Below are 21,792 nucleotides of genomic sequence, written 5' to 3'. Positions count from 1 at the left end.
GTAGCACACCGGCCCATGATTCTTAGCGCGCCCATGGTGGCTGAAGTGCAGCGCCCTCAGCTTTCCCTCTAGTTAGTGTAAGGAACTCTATGCCTCAGATGGCTATGACGTCATACCAGCTGCAAGAGATAGGCTACAAAGTCGAGTCGTCAGGTGACGACGGTCGGTAGGCATGGCGCGCCGCGGATGAAATGATGACGTCACTGTGACGTCATACCAGCTGCGAGAGATGGGCTATCAAGTCGAGTCGTGGGGTGGCGGCGGTCGGTAGTCGCGGTGCGCTGCAGCTGGAGCCACGCTGCTACCTCTTCTCTCGCAGTTGAGAGGAGGAAAACGAAGGGTATATAAATGCTCAGCTGAGGCACTCGCTGTGCATTCTGATTAAGAGGAAGAAAAGTCACGCCGTCTTGATGAAGCCTGGAAACGACAGCGGGTTACAGAGACAAATGAGACCGGGAACAGCGTCTCGCTCGACGGCGCGCTCACGATGGCGCGCGTCTCTTAAATCGTTCTCAACCAGTGACGACTCCGAATGGAATGTAATGGACGCTTTAACCAGTGAAGACTCTTTGTTGACGTGTTATTAGCCAAGCTATTATTGCTTTTGCAACCTACCGGGCTTAACTAAAGCTAAGCCCCAGCTAATTTTTCAAGATCAATTTTGTAAGTCGTAAACGTCTTAGGCTTCTAAGCAAATTACATAACCAGAAAGAGGACTAGAATAAATAAATTTTTGCGGAGATTAATATCAGGGTCACGGTCATCTCAGCGTCCCTATAAGACACTGGGAAGCTGCATACAGTACTGTGAATTCTCTGTAACAGAAGAAAGCAACTTTTGCCATACTTGACAAATCATATATCAGACAACATAATACCCCATCCAATTTCGTGAAATCATTTGGCTGCATATAGCCAATGCTACAGTGAAAAGATGTGCATTTGACAACCCCTATTTATTATTTAAGGTATTCCTTAAAGTTATTGAAATCATGTAGTGATTACGGTATTACCTAATCCTGTTTATAAAATCTAGTTATTCGAATACTAAAAGCGAAAACGTCATGATAACTGCAGTGTATCTACTATGTATCCTAAAAGGACCAACGCATTTTTCTGTGTATACATCGAACTGAACAAATGTCAATAATAAAATTTTCTTTTATTTGTGCACTGCACAGGTTTCCAGAATATCACAACACAAAGGGGAAGAAAAAAGAAAAAGGCACATTACAGATAACCTATACATATGTATATAAACAAGATCTCGTGAGAGTGCAACACACGTGGCAACACAAAAGCTTTGCTCGATGTGGCACATCTGGAAAAACGCAAAAAAAAAATGCGCTCGCACACTTCAGTCATACTTCTTGCTTGTGCCCGGCTTATCGGAGAGGACAACATTTCCCAGAAGCTCTTCCTCAACATTCTTCATGGCCCACTGGTGCTCGCAAATCTCCAGAGCTTCCCACTCAGCCTGAACACAAATTGAAAGAGCAAAAGTTTCACATCACGTTACCACCGAAGTGACACGCCCAGAACAGCTAACAAAATTTTCCTTACCGAAAAAGCTATGAGAAAGCTACAAGGTATCAATAACCTCATACATGGTACTCATACTAAACTCGTACAAATATCATTCAACGTATAAGAAATGAGATTGTATGATATTTATATTAGTTTGGAATGAGAAAATCTGCATGAGGTTATTGGGACTCTATTCATTTCACTAGGGTCACCACACTGTCGTCACGCCGATAATGCAAACAGCACAACAGAACCAAAATGTAACTGCTCACGCTTTTCTCATTCAACATGCATCGATGCTGTGCCGTCTTTGTATCTTCTACTTTCTGCCAAATTATCTTTCATCTAAAATGTGATTACATGACTATGTCCCCACTTCAGCCAACATCACCTTAAGAAAAAGAAAATGTTCTTTGGTCACCATCTCACGGCAGTATTGATTAGTTTTACAGCTTAAAATCACAATAAATCAGCAGCATACTACTTCTGATTACTCGTGAGTGCAATATACACTGTTTCAATACATTTTCATGCATTTCAATATTGCCAAATTATAATTCCTGCATTCCAACCAACAAAATAAAAATGCATGTGAGTGAACAAGGCACCATGCTTCTACTGAGATAGATAGGGATGAAGATGGAAGGGAGGGATGTTAACCAGAAAGGATTCCGGTTGACTACCCTACACGGGGGAAAAGGGATAAGGGGATTAAAGAGGGGAAGAAAAAGGGGACATGGAGCACAGTCAGAGTTTGTCACACAAGCCACTGGCTGTTGAAAAGTAAGCAGTGCCCTGTATGCCTTAAAGGCGGTCGACTGCAGTGGCCACGGACCAAGGATATTATCCGCCGTTAAAGGGCGAGGATCGAGGCAGTCCAGCACACAATGCAGCTTATGTCTTTCCCTTACAAATGCAGGGAATTCCCATAATAGATGTTCAATTGTCTCTTCACAGCCACAATTTTCAAAGGCAGGGCTGTCGGCCATTCCAATCCTGAAAGCATACTTGTTGGTGAACGCAACATCAAGCCATAAACTGCGAAGCAACATTGCTTCTCGACGAGCTATCTGATGAGGAAGGCGAAGGCGCAGTTCAGGATCCAGTGCCCTGAGGCGGCGGTTGCAAAACTCCCCCGTGTTCCACGCTGAAATTGTGATCTCCATGCTTCACCCCAAAAGAAACATTAAGCCCCAGTAAGGATCGAACTAATGGCGAATTCGAGTGGGAGAGCAGGTGCACTCGAGAGCACTTTCGAAGTGCTCTCAGACAAGCAGGCGAGCAGGAGTGGGAGAGCAGTAGAATCGCTGGCTTTCAATGATAGAGGAGGAGGGCTTTTCCTCCGCTGAGAGCACCCGAGTACACTCCCGGCTGCTCTCTCGTCTAAAGCGAGTGTAGAGGAAGTCACATGGCATAAGGCGTCATATCCGTGCCTTTTTTTTTTTTTTTTTTTTTTTTTTTTTTTTTTTTTTTCTCTGGAGTCAGCGACACTCAAAATGGCAGCTACAAAGCGTCGGCGCTCGGAGGGCAATTTTTGTCAGGAGCGGAAAGCATTGCAGAGACAGATCGCCGCGCTGTGAGAACAAGGCATACAAAACAAGCGGTTCTCCATGGAGTGTTGGAATGGGAACGCAAGATGGAAGCCAAGCAGCAACAACTGGATCCGAAAAGCTTTCCGCCGCTGCGAGAGCCGTCTGCCGAGAGACCCCGCGGAGATTCGAGGCAGCGCGACAGCAGCCGCAAGAGGGACAACAGCAAGGGAGGCAGGAGCGCCAGCCGCCACAGACCGTCGCAATCGGGGGAAAGAGTCGCCTGGGCCGAAACAGTCAAGGCAAACATGGCAGAGAAGAGACAACCACCGGCCCAAAACGCCACGAAGAACTTCCAAGAAGAGAACGGGGTGGTAATAAAAGCCCTAAGAGACGAGAACGAGAAGCTAAAGCAGAGAATCGCCGAACAGGACGCAACCATCAAGGAAATCAACGCGAAGCTAACGACATTAATTGCGATGCAGCAAAAGCAGCAGCTGCTGCCGAAGCCCGCACAAGAGAGGAAACAAGAAGAGATAACCGAGGACGAACCAGAGGTCGAGGTGGACCCGAGAGCCACGAAAGCGGCGGGACCGGCTCCCAAGAGGAGAGCCATAGAGGGCGCCAGGGAACGAAAGACAATGGAGAGAATCGAAAAACAGGACGACAGACTCGACCGTCTCGAGGCGATCAGCAAGGTAACCAACGAAAGCCTTACTGCGCTCACGCAAACGGTTCAGCAGATGACAACGAACATACAGAGCACGATCCAGAACATGATGGCGCAAACGCAAGCACAGCTGCAGACGCAGATACAGGCACAAATACAAGGTATGGAAGCACAGATCACCGCCAAACTGCAGCAATCATGGACGGGACAGCACGTGCAGCAACATCCACACCACCAGTGAGAGACCTCTTGGTCTGGCACTGGAACTGCAACGGCTTTACCGGCAAGAGAGCGGTGCTGCAGCAACACTTGCAGCAACTAACGAGGAAACCAGACGTCATAATGATCCAAGAAACACACAGCGAAGAGACGCCGAGACTGCCGGGCTACCGGTCGCACGACAGCCCGCCGAGCAAAAGGGACACGTCCAAGGGCAAGGGCAGAGGGGTCTGCACCTTCGTTAGGAAAGGGATCACCTTCGTGGAACACGAAATGATCGGAAGAAGCGCCATCGAACACTGCACGGTGGAAGTAATCACGGGCAAGAAGAGGAAGGAGAGCACTTTCCTGGTGAACGTCTACAGCAATCCGTCCCACGGACAACAGAAATTCAAGGCACTGCTCCACAAGGCAACTTCAGTCGCGGGGAGCAATACGCTCGTAGTGTGCGGAGACTTTAACGCTCCGAGCCAAGACTGGGGCTACCACAGAACGACAGTCAAGGGGAGAGAGCTGATGCAAGACGCCACCGACGTCGGACTGAACCTAATCACGGATCCGGCCTTTCCCACCAGGATTGGCACTTCTGTTACGAGAGACACAACTCCGGACCTTACCTTCGTCAAAACTGACGGAGGATCAAGAGAAGCGAAATGGAGAAACACGGGCCAAGAGCTGGGCAGCGATCACTACATCGTGGAGGTCGTCGTACCGCTCGAAGGCCAAGGCAACACCGGCATAAGGAAGCATCGCATTACGGACTGGGACGCCTTTCGAAAGGCGCTATCCGCGGTGCAAGAGGACATTACGGACATCGAGCAATGGGCGGCCAACGTCGTTGAGACGACGGAAGGAGCCACCAAAGAGCTAGAGACGGACGAACGGATAGACAAGATGGACAGTCGGCTGGCCCACCTGATAGAAGCCAAGCAGTCCATAAAGGCGAGGTGGCAGAAGCGACGAACCAACCGAAGTCTAAGGAAGAAGATCGCCGAGCTCAACAGGCAGATCGAGGTCCACTGCAGGGTGCTATGCACCCAACAGTGGAACGAGGCCTGCAACGAAGCCGACGGACAGATGCACAAGGGCAAGACGTGGAACATGCTGCGGAACCTCCTCGACGAAACCAAGACCAAGGGCCACCAACACAACAACCTGGCCAGGATCCTACACAAGGCAATCTGCGAACACGGGGAAGACGAGGTCAAGCGGCGCTTGGACGCCAAGTACCTGCCGACCACCCCCACGGAAAGACACCCGGATTACCAAGGCAAAGAGAACGAGACGCTAGATCGCGACATCCAGACCTGGGAAGTCAGAGTTGCCCTGCAGAATCTCAATGGAAGGTCTGCCGCGGGTCCCGATCGAGTGACCAACAGAGCGCTCAAGAACCTCAACGAAGCGGCCATCGAAACGCTCACGAACTTCTACAACAAGTGCTGGCAAGAAGGAAGGCTACCCAAGCAATGGAAAGCAGCCAAGACGATCCTCATCCCCAAGCCTGGCAGGCCACCCAACATAGAGAACCTCAGGCCGATCTCGCTCACTTCGTGCGTGGGAAAGGTCCTCGAGCACGTTCTCATGAACAGGTGGCAGCGTTACCTGGAAGAATCGGAGTTTTACCCAAATTCCATCATCGGGTTTCGGAACAAACTCGGGACGCAAGACGCCATGATCTTACTGAAGAACGAGATCATCGACGATACGACGGGCACCAAGGACAACAGAGCCGTACTCGGGCTGGACTTGCAGAGCGCCTTTGATAAAGTGAGGCACTCGGCTATCCTGGCCCAAGTATCCAGGCTAAACATGGGCAGGAGGACATACCAGTACATAAAAGACTTCCTGACGGAACGGACCACCGAAATCTGTGCGGGAGACCTGCAGCTCGAAGAGAAGAAGCTGGGCAGCGTCGGAACTCCGCAGGGGTCGGTAATCTCCCCGCTACTCTTCAACCTCGTGATGATCGGGGTGGCCACCCGGCTAGAAAGAGTAGCGGGAGTCCGGCACACCATCTACGCCGACGACGTTACGCTATGGGTACCGGGAGGAAGCGACGGACACATCGAGACAACGCTGCAAGAAGCGGTCAACGCCATCGAGGAGCAGCTGGACGGGTCTGGACTCGTTTGCTCTCCGGCCAAGTCAGAACTGCTGGTGATTCCCCCGAAAGGATCGGGCAGGAAAAGAAAAAATATGGAAGTCAAGTACGAGCGTCCCAAGATCACGGTCAAGACGGCAGGAGGACAAGTAATACCGGAGGTCGAGAAGATTCGAGTACTCGGGCTGCTCATCCAGCGAAACCGAACCAACGGTGAAACGGTCAACAAGCTCGCGGGCAAAGCGGCTGCGGCAATGAGACTCATCAAGAGGGTGTCCAACAGAAAAGCGGGGATGAAGGAGGAGAGCCTGACTAGGCTCGTTCAATCCTTCGCAGTTAGCCACATAACGTACGTGGCCGCCTTCCACAACTGGAGGCCGAGTGAACGTAACAAGATAGACGCCACCATACGCAAGGCATATAAGGCGGCACTCGGTCTCCTCGGGAGCACGAGCACCGAAAAATTCATGGCGCTGGGAGTCCACAACACGCTGGACGAAATAGCCGAAGCACAGAGAACGGCGCAACTCGAGCGTCTCTCTGAAACGAGAACCGGAAGACAGATACTGCGGGACCTTGGCCTCGAACCGAGGGAAGACAAGCAGCAGAAAGACGTACCTATACCAGATAGCATCAACAGAAAGCTCAGGGTCTTCCCGATCCCGAAGAACGTGAACCCCGAGCACAACAGGGAGCGGAGGTTGGCGAGGGCCAGGGCTCTCGTAGACCTCCACGCCAGAGAAGAAGGCGCCGCCTACGTGGACGCGGCGGAGTATCGAGGGAACACCGACGCATACGCGGCGGTGGTTGTCGGGGCATCGACGGGTGCAACGAAGACCGCGGTGAGCGTCCGGACTCGAGAAGCGCACCGGGCGGAGGAGGTGGCCATCGCCTTGGCCGTTTCCGACCCCGGATGCACTACAGTGTTGTGTGACTCTAGAACGGCAGTGAAGAACTACGCCAAGGGTAGGGTATGTAGTGAGGCCGCGCGCATACTGCGCAAGGCCGAAGACATCGAACGCAAAAGTCCTGTGGTGATCAAGTGGTTTCCGGCCCACATGGGCAGTGACGTGTCGGAACGCGGAAACGTGAACCACAACGAGACGGCCAACTCGGCCGCGCGAGGACTAACCAACCGCGCGGCTGCAAGCACGGCCGACTCGGAGTCTTGGTCGCGGCGCAGTGCCAAGGACAAGATGACCACCTTCAACGAAATAGTGAAATGGTACAGACTGAACAGACAGACTATGCCGCCACCTCACCCGGGGCTTACCCGGAAGGAGGCAGTGTTATACAGACAGTTACAGACAGGGTCCCTGCTTACCCCGGTGCTAGCTAAGCACATGTGTCCGAGTGTGCACGCGAGCGACATGTGTAGACTATGCGCGAAGGAGAGAGCCACCGCGGCTCACATCCTTTGGGACTGTAGAGTAAATCCGCGCGAAGCCAGCGAGAAGACGACGATCCCGCCGCAGCTAGAGGCTGCAACGAGGAGCTGTGATCAAGAGACACAACTCAAGGCCGTCCAGCAGGTCTCGGCAGCTCTAGAGAGGCAGCGACCGAGCGAAACCGAGGAGAGGGGGGGCAGCACCCCCAAGAAGGGGGCGGCGGCCCTCTCGAACCCGCGGAAGTAGCGAGGGACGTAACAAGACCTCAAGGAGCACAACGCACGAGACTGACGTAGTGGCCGCGTCGCGGTAAAAGCTTGTCCTCCCTGCGTGGAGGGAGCCTAACCGATTCTGCAGGCATTTTAAATAAAAGTTGTTCTCTCTCTCTCTCTCTCTCTCCTCGGGCTGCAACTTCCGCCACTGCAGGCAGGCGGAGAATGCTTGGGAGAAAAGTGTGATCACGTGGTGGTGGCGCACTGCTCTCGGCATGCAGAGAGCGTTCCCGTGGGAGGACAGTTACACCCTTGCTATCCGTGCTCCTATACTGCTCTGCAATGTTCGGCGCCTCTGCTCTCGTCCCCCAACTGAATGCGCCATAACTCTGCCATCAATTTTAAAATTTTTCTTGTCGTAGTGCAATTACACTGCAGTTGGTTGGTTGGTTGGTTCATAGGAAGGGAAAGGCGCAGTATCTGTCACACTTGCTCTGTGGACACCTGAACCGCGCCGTAAGGGAAGGGATGAGGGTGGGAGTGAAAGTGGATAGAGAGAAAGGGGGGCCGTAGTGGAGGGCTACGGAGTAATTTCGACCTCCTGGGGATCTTTAACGTGCGCTGACATCGCACAGCACACGGACGCCACTTCGTTTCGCCTAAATTTGTGGAAAACGAAAGGGTTATAGTCCCACAATCATGTTAGGGGACACGAAAGCAGAATGGCTGGTCAAGGAGCAATTTAGCTTGGCCTACATGTATTGGTTAATTATTGTGCTCTGACAACAAAGAGGCTACCTGCATGCGAAAAGAAGCATTTATTAGCAAGAAAAGGCTGGAACTAAAACACAGATCATCGCCAATGGCTACTCTGGTAAGCAAACTTCCATGAGGTCACAATAACTCCTTTGTGCGCAGATCTCTAAAGCTAGGCTACACTGCTACTCAGTTCAAAATGATGGTCACTGAGTCTCTCTCAATTTCAATGTCAAGCATATGAATCACAAGGTAGTGAAGATGGTCATTCTAAAATCAAATTTTCCTACCAATAAATGCAATGGCGAGACGGCCTAGAACATTTTGGAGAAAACTTCGTAAGAGGTTAAAACTTGATTCGGAGCAGCTTCCTCAAGTTATGCAGCAGAAACCCAGTAGTGAAGGTAAAAACAAAATGAAAATAAAGAGGGTGCTTCTTCCAATTTTCACCACTGTTTAAAAAATGACTATGCATTGCAAAGGCGAATGGTCATGTCTTGGCCTGGTCTGTATAATAGCGCATTGTTTTCAGGGCAAAGGTCCCAAATGTTGATGGCATTCATATTAGTTATTTTCAAATATATTGCTCTCTCCTGGTTTCTTCCTAAAAGAACTAAAGCCAGCAACATTTAAAACTTGGCACCTGACTGCATTCTCTCCACTGCATTCACAATATACGGCACCTCGATTATAATTCAGGCTCGTGTGACAGACTATGTTTGCCACAATGCAACCTTGAGATCAGGTGCATACAATATGCATGGAGAATGGCAATCCCTCATTGGAACTGGCTTATTACACTTAATTAGGTGACAACTTTTATTTCTGCAAACCAGCTCTCATTAACATAATTAGACTATACAAGCAATCCACAAAACATGGATGCTGATGGCACGTTACAGTGACCGCAAATGAGGCCCATGTAATTGAGCTATAGCTGGAGCACATCCAAAATCTCCCTTGCAGTCTCACACTGACCTTTCAGGACACGTGACAATGCTGCACAAAAGCCTGATGACTTTAGCAGCACGCCACTGTCGCGCTATTTGAGCATCTTAAAGCAAATTTTTTTTCTTTCTTGCACAGATGCCATGTCTGTTGGGGAGAGTGCTGGCAACAGTGCTGAAGTAGGTTTGCAAAACATGCACACATCGCTCAGTAGGCAGCGAAAGGCTGGAAAGCGAAATGGAATGCTGGGTAGACTCTGTCGGCCGCAAAAGAAAACTTTTTTGTTAAAGAGCAAAGAAAAAGAAAGAAAACAAAACTGCGAAATGACAAAGCGCTCCAAGTGTTGTCAGAAGTGATGGATTGTCCGCTTCTGCTCACCTTGAAGGCCTGCTTGGGGTCTGGGGGCATGGCCAACGCTGCACCCGACATCTGGTCCTGCATCACCCTTGTCTGGTCCGCGGCTTAAAGACAGGTAGGAAGACAGCACGCGACAGGTCCCTCCGTCAACATAACACAATCGCTCACCCAGCCCTATAGCAGCTGAGGCCGTCTCACGCTCGCAAGCTTCTCAATCTCGTCCACCACCCAACTTACTGCTGGCCCAGGTATGGCCACCGTGTCTTTGAAACCAATCTCTTGGCTTAAGGGATCATTTGCCATCTAAACTTTGCATTACATGTCCTGCCCATTTCTTCATTTCAACCTCAGATGTCATTTAACTGAAACAAGTTTGCTGACCCACTCTGCTGTATTCCCACTTCTTGATGTCAACCACCATTTTCTTTGCCCTAGCTTACTGTGCCGTCTACAGTGAATTTTCAAGCCTCTTCATAGGCACAGTAGAGCTGTGCACAGGCTCAGGCTGGCCCGAGAGCTCGTACCCAGCCCGGCCAGTGGACAAAGCTTGGGCCGCCCAGAAGCCCTCTTCTTCGAGCGTAGGCCAGGCCCGAGCCAAGGTATATTTATCTTGGGTGGGCCGGGCCGGATGCATGCAACTTTTGCAAAAGCACAAATATGGCCATAGTGCAATAAGCAGAATGCACAGCACTTTCCTGTGTCCTCCCCACTCAAGAGCTTCCAAGTTCTTTCCCGGTGTCAACCCGCCTTTCCTTCTCCCCCTAGCAAACATACCTTTGGTAGCAGTCAGTGACCAAGCCGATGGGTTTAGGAGCACCGAAAATGCTAGATTCAATGCATACCTTGTTTTTGGCCAATAAGTTAATTCTACGTACGTGCTGCCTCTCTATACATTCAGCATATTTTTCATTTCAGACGTGAGAACTCAACATTTCAAGGTCTTAGAGAAAATTATCATCCTGAAATTATTTCCTTCTGCAAATATGACATGACGGGCTGGGTCCGGCCCAGCCCTTATATGTGAGCGCCGCACCGGGCTCAGGCCCTTTCAATCGCACCCAGGCCGGGCTCGAGCTAAATATTTGGGCCCGTGCACACCTCTAAGAAAAAGTGCCAAAAAGATGCAACTGATTATATAAAAATTTTGTTTTCGACCCCCCTTAATTCAGAGATTTGGATAGTTTGAACTAGAAAGCCAGTGAAAATTCGTCGCTGGCATCAGATGCCCATTTGAACGGGGGATCCTGTCGACGTACGACTCGTGAAGCCAGCGACTGCCAAAATATAGCTCAGCAGCATAGTTTCAGTTTCATTCCTCTTAAATTCATGTCATTTTGTCCCTGTCATCGGGCGCAATGACACTGACTGGCTGATGCCGGTCGCACTATTTCGGACATTGCTTTGTGTGTCTCTGTTCTTGCAATTTTATTCTAGGGTGGCACCATGCCATTTGGTGGTGCCATGCTTTCTCCACACTTCGAATGCACTGAACCATCGTGTCTTAAGGAAGCTTCCCTGGACAGTCCATGCAGCGAATCATCCTCAAAACACAATGGGGCCATTTGTGAAAAGGCATCACTACTCAATTAAAAAAATAATAAGCATGCCGATCAAGCTTACTACAATGCTGCGCCAGCTTTCGTTGCTGTGCAGACCAGTTGAGATGGATTCCCATGATGCATCATTCACAAACGGACCAAGGGTCATGTGACATCCCACTTCCATTTTGTAAGGCCTGGTCCATATATATGGATAAGAGCCGCAACCATGTCTAACACAATTACTGCACCTTCCTCCTGACCTTCACCACCGCAGATTTATGTGGATTATGAATACAAGCGAATACAATCCTATGATTAACAACATCACTGGCTAAACTGGTCACCACCATGATGCCTGGTGTGTGGGCCAATTATTTGTCGAGTGAATCCACTTTTATATTCTTTCCCATCCATCTCACACTCAATGGTCTCACATTCAGGGCAGCAAGCTTGTTTGAATAAAACCTGTCGGACTAGTTGGTCCGTTATTATACTGGATTAGTACTGTTATCTCTAACATTCTACTGTTACTTCTATGCTTTTCGTGCAGTAGAAAATCACAATAATTAGGTGCGTGTGAACATTGAAATGTTTGAGTATCAATATAGAAAAAGAAAGTTCCTTCAAATATCAAACAAAATATTGAATACCTGACCAATGAAAAAAAAAATAGAAAACTAAAAAATAGCAAAATAGCAAACATTGCTCGCTTTATTTTAGAATCTGCATGTTATATGAAAATAAAATTAGACTAGAACTGCACAGAAGTGTATATGCTACCGATAAATTCAGTATAAATTTTATACAGAATTCCGTATACTGGTCTTGTTTGTACAGGGAAGGACCTGCATGAAACGGGGCATAGCTGTCATATAGCTGCTAAATACAGAAACTCTCGTCAATTTGTTAATTAAAGCTGCCAAAATCCATTTGCATCATACCAATTATACCTCACGAGCACCTATGCGATGGTCGCCTGCATTTGAGATGGAGCCGAAGTGAGAACTCTTTTTTTTTTCCCGGTTTCATCAAATGATTCGGTTTACGCACACAATGTCATGAAGGCCCTCTTCACAAAATGGCCCCTTCGAGTTTTCAGGATGCTTCACTGCATAGCGGGCGAGCACTGCGGTGAGATGCACAGTGTGGTGAAACCGGCGTGAATTTGAAATCATTCTGTATGCTCAGTCATTTCTGAATACTCAAAAAAGTATGAATACCAGCTTGCCAAATTCAAACCAAATAACAAATGTATTTTATACATATTTTAAGTTTCAAATACCGGCACCCCTAATAATAATTCAACCAAAACCTGTACACTGCACATTACTACTACAAGCCACCACACCATAGTTACCATGGCAACATGGAACAACACTGGCTATGCTGCAGAGCTCCACCAATTTCCGGTGCAACAGTTAATATACTTCAATAGAAAACAGTGCTAAGCAAACTAAATTATGACAAATCGTTACGCTGGTGACTGTCAACGAGTTATTAATTAGCAAGCACGCGATGACAAATAATCACTGGCATGATCCTGTGGTAAGCTCACCATTGTTCTCTCCCAGCACCAAGGCGTAGATGCTGCGCAGCCCAAAGACATTCAGAAAGTACCACGATGCTGAGCTGACCCTGCACAACAACAATAATGCAAGTGCTCAGCGAGCAGTGACATGTGACAGATGACCTCGTGTAAGAGCTCACTGCCAGCACCGAGATCAAAGTTTTTGGATCGAATTACTAACGTAAATGGAAGTGAATTGAAAAAAAAGCACCTCTATCCAACATGGCATGAGTGAACACTCCAAAATACCAGGTGTCTGAAGTCATCATTCAAGTCTCCACTTGGGAAACTCTTTCTCCATCTCTTTTTATTCATCACCACCTTAATTCCCTTCTTCACCTGGTGCAGTTCAAGTCAGGGTCACTACATGTTCTTCCAACGTACCCTTTCCCTCCCCTCTGATGCCAAAGATTTACTTGCTTTCGAAATACTGCTATTACAAATGATATCTTAGGTGTCTGCAAAGTTGGAACAGTAAAATTCCATACTGTACATCTATGCAATTCCTACAGGATATTCAAAAGGCATTAGAAGGGCACCACTTCCGACAGAATTCCAGGAAAGTCAATACTTGCTGCTCTGGCAACAATGGGTTGCTGCAGCCCACAACAATGGGCTACTTGGGCTGCAGCAGCCCATTGTTCAGGCCTGGTGAAATGAGGAAAACATTACAGTACTCTGAAACCGTTTCCAGCTACTCTCCTTTCTTAATACCAAAATATTACTATGCTAATAACAAATCTGTGACACATATTACTGCGTACCCAGTAGGCACTTTGGGACTAAGTAACCTTCTTGGTCAAAAGCAGCCACGTGGACATACTACTAGTCTCTATGGAGCCCCGAGACACAGGCAGAGTTCGAAGCAAGGGTAGAGCCCTTACCAGGAGGCATCCAGAGACATGAGCTCAATTCCCCGCTGCAACATTGGCTTGAAGCGCAGAGTCAGTGGGAAGGGAACCTTGGCTGTAATGAATGCAACAAACATGCTGGAATCTTTTTTCTTTTCTCTCTTTAAACAGCCACTGCAGACAAAGTGAAATTAGCCTGCAAAAATCACAGCACGAAAACATACTATAAAACCCTGCTGGGTACCCAGTCATGTTGGGATTAGGGGTAATGAACAAGCAGATATATGTGCTGTGCAAGCAAAAAATGGGCAAATAGAAGGAATAGACACGCCCCACAGAGATTGTATGAAGTTAGTACGCAAGAAATTAAAAGATAAATGGAAGGCTGCTTGGGAAAGTGAAGCAAAAAACAAGCTTCACTCCATAAAGCCCATTTTAGGAAAATGCCAATCATGTCAGCATTAGAAACGATTCATTGAGATAATTTTATGTCGCCTACGCATAGGTCACACACACATCACCCATAACTTCCTAGTAACAGAAAAAGAGAAACTTGTGTGTGTAATGTGTGGACAGGAGCTCACAGTTATTCATATTTTAATCTCATGCTCACAACTTGAAGAACATAGGAAAAAATATTTTACTGTATTTCACAAGGAACGCATTCCATTTCACCCTGCATTGCTTTTAGGAGAACAAGCACTCGTCAATTTTTCTATTGTTTGCGCATTTCTGAAGAAAGCCAATTATTAAATCAAATATAAGTATCATAACCTTAGACATCTGATAGATAATCTAAACTTGTGTTTGGCGCATGATAGCCACTGTTGCTTATGTGCCATAAAACCACATATAACTTATAATCTAGAGAAACGAATGAAACACCTTTTTTTCTCAAACAGATCTGTTTGGCGAGATTACGCTGCCACTCACTTTCAAGTAGTGATTGCTGCATTTTTCTATGCATGCATCAGAAATTTAAATTCAGTGGCAGTAAAATCTTTAAACCCAATCTTCACCGAACTAAATGCATCTCATACTGTCACGGAAAAATCAACACAGTCACAAGGGGCCATACATTACAGAACAAAAATTGGCGCATACATCCCTTAGCACATACATCTAGATTTCTGCCTATGCCCAATTTTCTCTTCACTGCTTTAAAGCTGGCCCCTGTTTTTTAGAGCACGCTCAATATTCCCCATGTTATACTTCCTTACATCGGCCACTTTACGCTTATTGATTAGCTTTGATATCTCTGTCAATTCTGTCCTGCTTGTTGGGTTGGAAGCTTTCAGACTTTGGCATTTTTTAAACAAATCTTTCGTCTCCTTAGATAGTTTATTGGTAGCCTCTCTAACTATCCTACCATCTTCATCTGCCGCGCACTCAGTAATGATATCTCTGAAATTATTGTTCATTGCTTCTACACTAAGGTCGTCATCCTCGGTTAAAGCTAAATATCTATTCTATAGAAAGATCCTGATTTCTTCTGCCTTCCCCCTCACTGCTAAATCGTTGATGGACTTCTTCCTTACTAATCTGTTCCATTCGCTTTTCAGATCTAGACTAATTTGGGACTTTACCATCTTGTGGTCACTGCATCGCACTTCACCGATTACCTCTACATCCTGCATAAAGGCGGGGTTAGAACACAGTATGAAGCCAATTTCATTTTTAGTCTCCCCGTTAAGGATTTTCCATGTCCACTTACGATTCTTCCATTTGCTGAAGAAGGCATTCATGATTTGCAAGTTATAGCGCTCTGCAAACTCAACTAGTAACTCCCGCCAGCTATTCCTAAAACCAATGCCATTGTCACCGATTACCTGGTCTTCATCCTGCTTTTTCCCTACCTTGGCATTGAAGTCACCCATTAAAGTATACTGCATCTTTACTTTCCCTATTTCCAATTCTACATCTTCGTAGAAGCTTTCGACTGCCTAGTCATCATGGCTACATATAGACGCGTAGGTCTGTACGACCTTCAGTTTATACCACTTATTAAGCTTAATTATGATGCCTGCCACCTTCTCATTAATGCTATGGAATTCCTCTGTATTACCAGCTATTTCCTTATTGACAAGGAACCCTACTACTAGTTCTCATCTCTCCGGTAAGCCTCGATAACACAATACATGTTCACCTTTCAGTATAGTATATGCCTCATTTGGCCTCCTAACCTCACTAAGCCCTATCAGATCCCATTTCATACCCTCTAATTCCTCTAACAGTACTGCTAAACTAGCCTCATTAGCTAGGGTTCTAGCGTTAAACGTTGCCAGGGTCAGTTTCCAATCGCGGCCTGTCCGTAGCCAGATTCTTAGCACCCTTTGCTGCTTTACAGGTCTGACCACCGTCGTGGTCAGTTGCTTTACAGCCGCTGAGGACTCAGGGCCCTCGGTTTGTTAGAGTATTCACAAGAGGTTGTTGATGGTGATGATGGCTGTACCCTTCGCAATGGGTCGCCAGCGCCTCATGATGCGGCGGAGCCAATTACTACACCAAGGCAGCCAAATCCTGTTCTGGTGAGGGAGTGCATTTCCAGAGGTGTTCATCGAATAAGTTGCACCCCAAACCTGTTTATGCAATTCCATCGCCACGCAGATTTTCGTTTTCTTTTTTTTTTTTAAATCCAATGGGGAATTGTGCAGCACCGGGATTCGAGCCACGATCCTCTTGCACGCGAGGCGGATGTTGTACCTCTACACCATCACTGCAGCTCTTTATCCACAAGTTATCCACAAAATATTGTTACAGATGAAGGAGGAAGAAGAGGACAGTAGCGCGGGCAGGAGTGCGCGCACTAGGCCCGCACACAGATTTATTATACGTCATCTCACGACAATCGAACATCTTCTCTCTGTCCTCTGTTCTCCTGTTGTCATCGCTTGCCGCCACATAACAATATTGCACAGAGAAGATAACAGCCATAATGGGAATAATATGCCTACGACATTCTTATTAGCAGCGAAATATCAGTAAACTAGAAACAAATGAAAATTAAACTTTTCAGTAGACAGCAGGTGATGCCCTGGGCTAGATTTATGACTGAAATAAGGTCTGAATTGATCTGAATTGATCAAATACAAAAGCAAATAATGTAGTACTGAATTCAGGCATCAGAGCACAAGGCAGTAGTATTAGGAAACCTCGAACATTTTCCAACTATTTTGAAGTTCGAGAATGCAGGAGAATGGGCCATATTAATAAGGCAAGCAAAGAGGTAACTATTAAATTAGGAGTGTGCAAATATTCTAAATGTAGAACATAACAAATTCTAAATTTAGACCACAGAAGTTTGTATTTGATATAAAAAATGCATACAGTTGAACCCAGATATATCAAACGTAGATATTTCGAATTTTGGTTGTATCGAACTCACAGATTATAACCTTGAAAATCGCATGAAAAAGTATAGGAAAGTTGTGTCGTATATGGAACTCCAATTTCACCAGTCATTTGATATACCTAATTCCGCACCACGCACTGGAAGGTGCTCCTTCCCCAAAAATGAACGCATCATCTAAGTCACCGCAACGACCGCCATTCCCACGACTCAAATTCATGTGAATGGAGATACGTGTGTGAGCACAGCTTTAGTGCTCTTTCATGACTGTGAGATTGAATAGCATCTTGATTCCCATGATTAGAAGTGTTTGGGCAGGTGCGTGCATCCAGCAGAGTTGGAAGTGGGCTTGAGCATTTTGGAGCAGCTCAGGGAGCAGTAATAAAGCCAATTCGGAGCAGCTCTGGAGCAACAAAAGGAGAGTTTGGAACATTTAAAGTTTTGGAGAATGTTTCTAGGGTCATATGCTTTCATTAATTACAAGTTCTTGCAGCCAGAGCTACGCTGGCCACAGCCTTGCCATTTCGCCGTACCTGTCCGAAGATCACGTGCCTGTCAAAAGAAAAAGAAAAAAAAAGGGAGAAAAAGAAGAGAAAAAAAAAAGAGGAGGAAAGAAAGGAGAAAAAAAAGTAAAAGAAGTAAAAGAAAAAGAAGAAAAAAAAGAAGGAAAAGGAGAAGAAGAGAAAGACAAAGATAACTCTGTAGTTGGCAGAGGCGAACGACGAGTTGTTAGGACAGAAGGTTCGTTCGAACGTTGTGATGGCGGCGTGCCACAGAATTCGACATAGAGACGATGTCATACCTCTATAAACCCGAATGAGAATGGTCAACGACGAGAGGCAAGGTGTGCTCATACGTGAAGCGATTCCCCTGTGGCATAAATAAAGCTGGAACCATAGAGTAAACCATTATGTGGAAATTCCATGTCTCTACTTTCAAGCCAGAACCTAAGCGCAGCCATGCAGAATGCTCTCGCATAACTCCAGGTTTAGCCACAAGCTAAACCACAACTAATTTGTTTTGTTCCTGACACACAAAAGTACCCAACTGTTCTTGACATACAGAAGTATCTCATTTGATTCCTTTCTATTCAATGTTCAATGCTTTGCTGTCTACATCCGCATCTCTGACAAAACAAACAGCCAAAACATGTACAGATAATTAAAATAACAGAACTGACCTGTGAACAAAGAAAGACTAGCAGCAAACCGAAAGCTCACTTCTACACTTCATGACTGAACTAGGTCTGCTAAGTCTGGCTATTTTCACATGATAAATTCAAACGTAATGTCTAGCACTTTGATGTGCTCAAGCACTCCGACTAGTTTGGAGTTCACACCGATGAGCAGCACGTCTGCTATTTTGATTGCCACAAATTTAAAAGTAAAATCAGACATCGAAATAGCCATAAGACTAATGTCGACGTCCAAGAGATGTGACGTCATGCCAACCGGAAGTGGATGTGCTTCTGACTTAATGAGGCAAATAAATGTGTGACGGTGATCAGAAATGGGTAATGAGTATCAAATAATCAAGTGAAAAACATAATTAGGGCCCAAAAGAGCAAAAAATACCAAACAAATGTGCAAAATGGCAATGCATATGTAGTGACATCACAATGATGTTGCCATGGGGACCGCCGCCGGTGACGTCATGGCGCAGCCTAACACGCGTGACGTAATCAACACCCAGCGGAGCACCTCTCTTGCCAGGAAGGAGGCGCTGACTGCCACCGTGATGTCGCGACGCCCAGTGGCGCCATTCTCCTATGCCAGCCACTCTCTCGATGCCGGCACATTACGTGGTGCTTAACTGTGTGCTGCGTGGACGTGTTGGAGTGTAACAGTACAGAGAACGTAATACAGAACACCAGAAAAAGAATGAGAAATAGAATCAAGAGAGCAAAACAGGAAAGGCAAAGGGAGGCAAATAGGAGCGAAGATACGCAAAAAGGAGCAACGAGTGTCAAGGAGGCTTCAATGTTTTTTGCATTCCTTAAATGCAGCATCTACAGTGCTCACAGAATTCTTAACCATACACATGTCTACATAAAGAAGCAGGGGAGAAGTAAAACTGTTAACTAATGTGGTCAAAAACTGGTCGAAAAAACTCGCAAACACCAGCTGTAGTCTTTGGCAAAGGAGGATGAAATTCTAGTTATGCCACACAAACGTCTGCTAAGAAGTTCGGGCTCTATTAAAGGCTCTAAATTTTAATTTTGAACAGCTTTCATCTTTGATTCTGCCCATCCATCACTTCCTTTGCTAGGACATTACTAAATCACTGCACAAAGTATGCCAGTCATCAATACAAACTTACAAACACAATCCTCACAAACACTGGATAACACTGATTTTCAGGCACCTCCCATTGGCATCCACAAAAAAATCCCATAACAGAATAAACTTGACACCTTGTATAGCTCCTTATACCTACTATAGGGAGCTATACAGTTGTTTCTCAGTTCCATGCTATCAAAAGAGTATGCTCACAAAAATGCCTTTTCCCTCTCTAGTAACAACAGGTGTGTGACACGAAGCTTTGGGGCCAAATGCTTACTGGTGACAAATCCTGAGAAAGTCCAATTGATCCAGCCACCAATGACAATCATTGGCAGAACATTGGTCAGGTTCCCCTTCAGCATATCGGTCATGACCGAGGGGTCAGTCATCGGGTTCTGCATGACGGGCGCCCGCTTCTGCGTCTTGAAGTAACCAGTCTCCTCGTTGTTGAAGAAGTTCTTGCGCATTAAGAAACTCTGCAAGAGTGAAGACAGTAACTGGTCAGTTAAAGCCCTAGCTTCAAGGCTGGCTGAGACCTCTTCTCTGACTACATCACTGACAGTTAATAAAACAGCAACAAATTTATTCAAAAAGTAGTAAAAATCTGGATTCGCACTCCCACACCTGTTCTCACAACTTCAAACGAAGGTAGCTCACTTCCCAGCTATCCTCTCTGTGAAACAGGCCAAATTCCAGATGCCAATTGTGTTCGTACTCATTTCCAATTTAAATCTTACATTTCCCACCCTGGTGGCTCAGTGGTTTAGGCACTCAACTGCCAAACCCAAAGAATCTAGTCCCGGCTGCGGTGACCGCTTTCGATGGAGGCGAAAAGAAAGACGCTTATATGTTGTGCAATGTCAGTGCACGTCAGCATCATTAGTATGTTAATGCCCGTTAAAGAACCTCAGGTGGTTTAAATCTCCAGAGGCCTCCACTACATTTACCCCATAAACCGAAACATTACAGTTAGCTCCTAATGACGCATATTACGTATAATTGAGCATGTCAACACTGGATATATGCAATAGCTCAGTCAACTCGTGACAGGTTTCAGGAATGAAGTAATAACATCCATGCATAGATTTCTTTTCTATCGGATATGGAGGATACACCTCTGAAGTGCTACTACAAACTGCAAACTTCAAAGCGAAGTTCGAAAAGGTGGTCGTACCTGCTTTGGTATGTACTTTCCATTTTCTCTTAGAAACCTGCTGCGAATGAGGGCTTGGCTAAAAAGAAAAGAAGGGGGGGGGGGGGGCAGCAACACTAGATTAGTTTGGTTGGTGGGGTCTAATGTCCCAAAGTGACTCTACACTAGATTAGTAATGTAGTGCTAAACGAACCTCAGTAAATGAGTTTTCAGTACATTTTGACACCACGGCGCTTGTTCTAGTCATAAGATATCAAAGGAAGTATATCGTGGGTAGCATTTTGAGCACGCACGGAGTTTGCTCAATACACGTAGATAGCGTAGATGTCGAAGAAAATAGAGCACCATAACAAGCAGTTCTTAAAAGTAAAAACGTGGTCGGTTGATTACTCTGTTAATTTTCATAGGAGTATGAGCTACACAAGCAAATGTTCATTCAATTTTTGCTTATAAGCAATAACGGCGACACTAGCCAGCAAGCAATGCCGATATGATTGTCGAAACCAAGCAACGTATCAACAAAGTTGAGGCTAGATTTTATTCGTTAGGGCGTTAAACTCGGATAGTCATTTCGCGATAGTCGAGCGTTTTCTCATAATGAATATGATAAATTTCTAGAGTTTAACAACGCCAATGTAATACGTAGCAGTTTCAAAGAATATCGTTTCACCAGCATGCCAGTGAACACCGCATGCCTGTTCAGGAGTCGAGCTTTTAGGTCGTTCCTTACCTATCCTGGACTTGCTGCAGTTCGACTTTCTTGGTTGACGAAATTAGGATGGACACATAGTGCCTCACTATACCAATGAGGAAAGTGATTACTACAATGGGCAAGAAAACCCATATTCTGATATCCGGATCCAACAGCAGTTCCGCCATGTCTGAAAAGTTGATAGTTGATGGCCGCCGCAATCCGCCGATCTGCAAATCCGCCGTTGCTTTCGCTTTCAACGCTTCGCGCACTTTTTTGCGTGAAAGGGCCTGATTCGGTAAATATAAATTAAACAAAGTGTTTATTTGTAATCTTTAGTAATTCGTAATAAACTTTAATGTAATAACACTTTAGTCAGAAAACTCAAATGTCAAACATCTCCAAAATATATCAAGGTAAACCCAATGGTAAACCGTTGCTAGATTAATAAAAACCGATATATAGTAATAGCAAAATGTGTACATGTGCTCTATTTGGCTGCATTGATAACATGAATGTGTTTACGTTTTTGTGCGAATAGCAAAAAGTCAGGCAACACTGTTTATTTTTATCTTTTGTTTATGGTAGTTTGTTTTGGTCGTGACGTATCATTTGCGTATCAGCTTGCGTAAAAAAAAAAAAAAGAAAGAAA

General features: G+C 46.1%; 1 protein-coding gene across 1 annotated transcript; it reads right to left on the bottom strand.

The window, feature by feature from the left end:
* Positions 1-1,142: 1,142 nt before the first annotated feature.
* EMC3 (ER membrane protein complex subunit 3) lies at positions 1,143-21,367 on the bottom strand. Its single transcript, XM_084578989.1, has 7 exons — positions 21,180-21,367; positions 20,471-20,528; positions 19,574-19,772; positions 13,699-13,780; positions 12,803-12,882; positions 9,728-9,810; positions 1,143-1,476 (listed from the first exon to the last, which is right to left on the bottom strand). Exons 1-7 carry the CDS (start codon positions 21,326-21,328, stop codon positions 1,357-1,359), a joined length of 771 nt encoding a protein of 256 aa, XP_084435115.1. The 5' UTR covers positions 21,329-21,367; the 3' UTR covers positions 1,143-1,356.
* Between the last annotated feature and the right edge of the window lie 425 nt (positions 21,368-21,792).

This window comes from Amblyomma maculatum, chromosome 9 (genome assembly GCF_055883805.1).
Source record: "Amblyomma maculatum isolate TAMU_Amacu chromosome 9, ASM5588380v1, whole genome shotgun sequence".
In the NCBI taxonomy this organism is placed as follows: domain Eukaryota; kingdom Metazoa; phylum Arthropoda; class Arachnida; order Ixodida; family Ixodidae; genus Amblyomma; species Amblyomma maculatum.
This window is presented reverse-complemented; position numbering and strand designations above follow the sequence as displayed.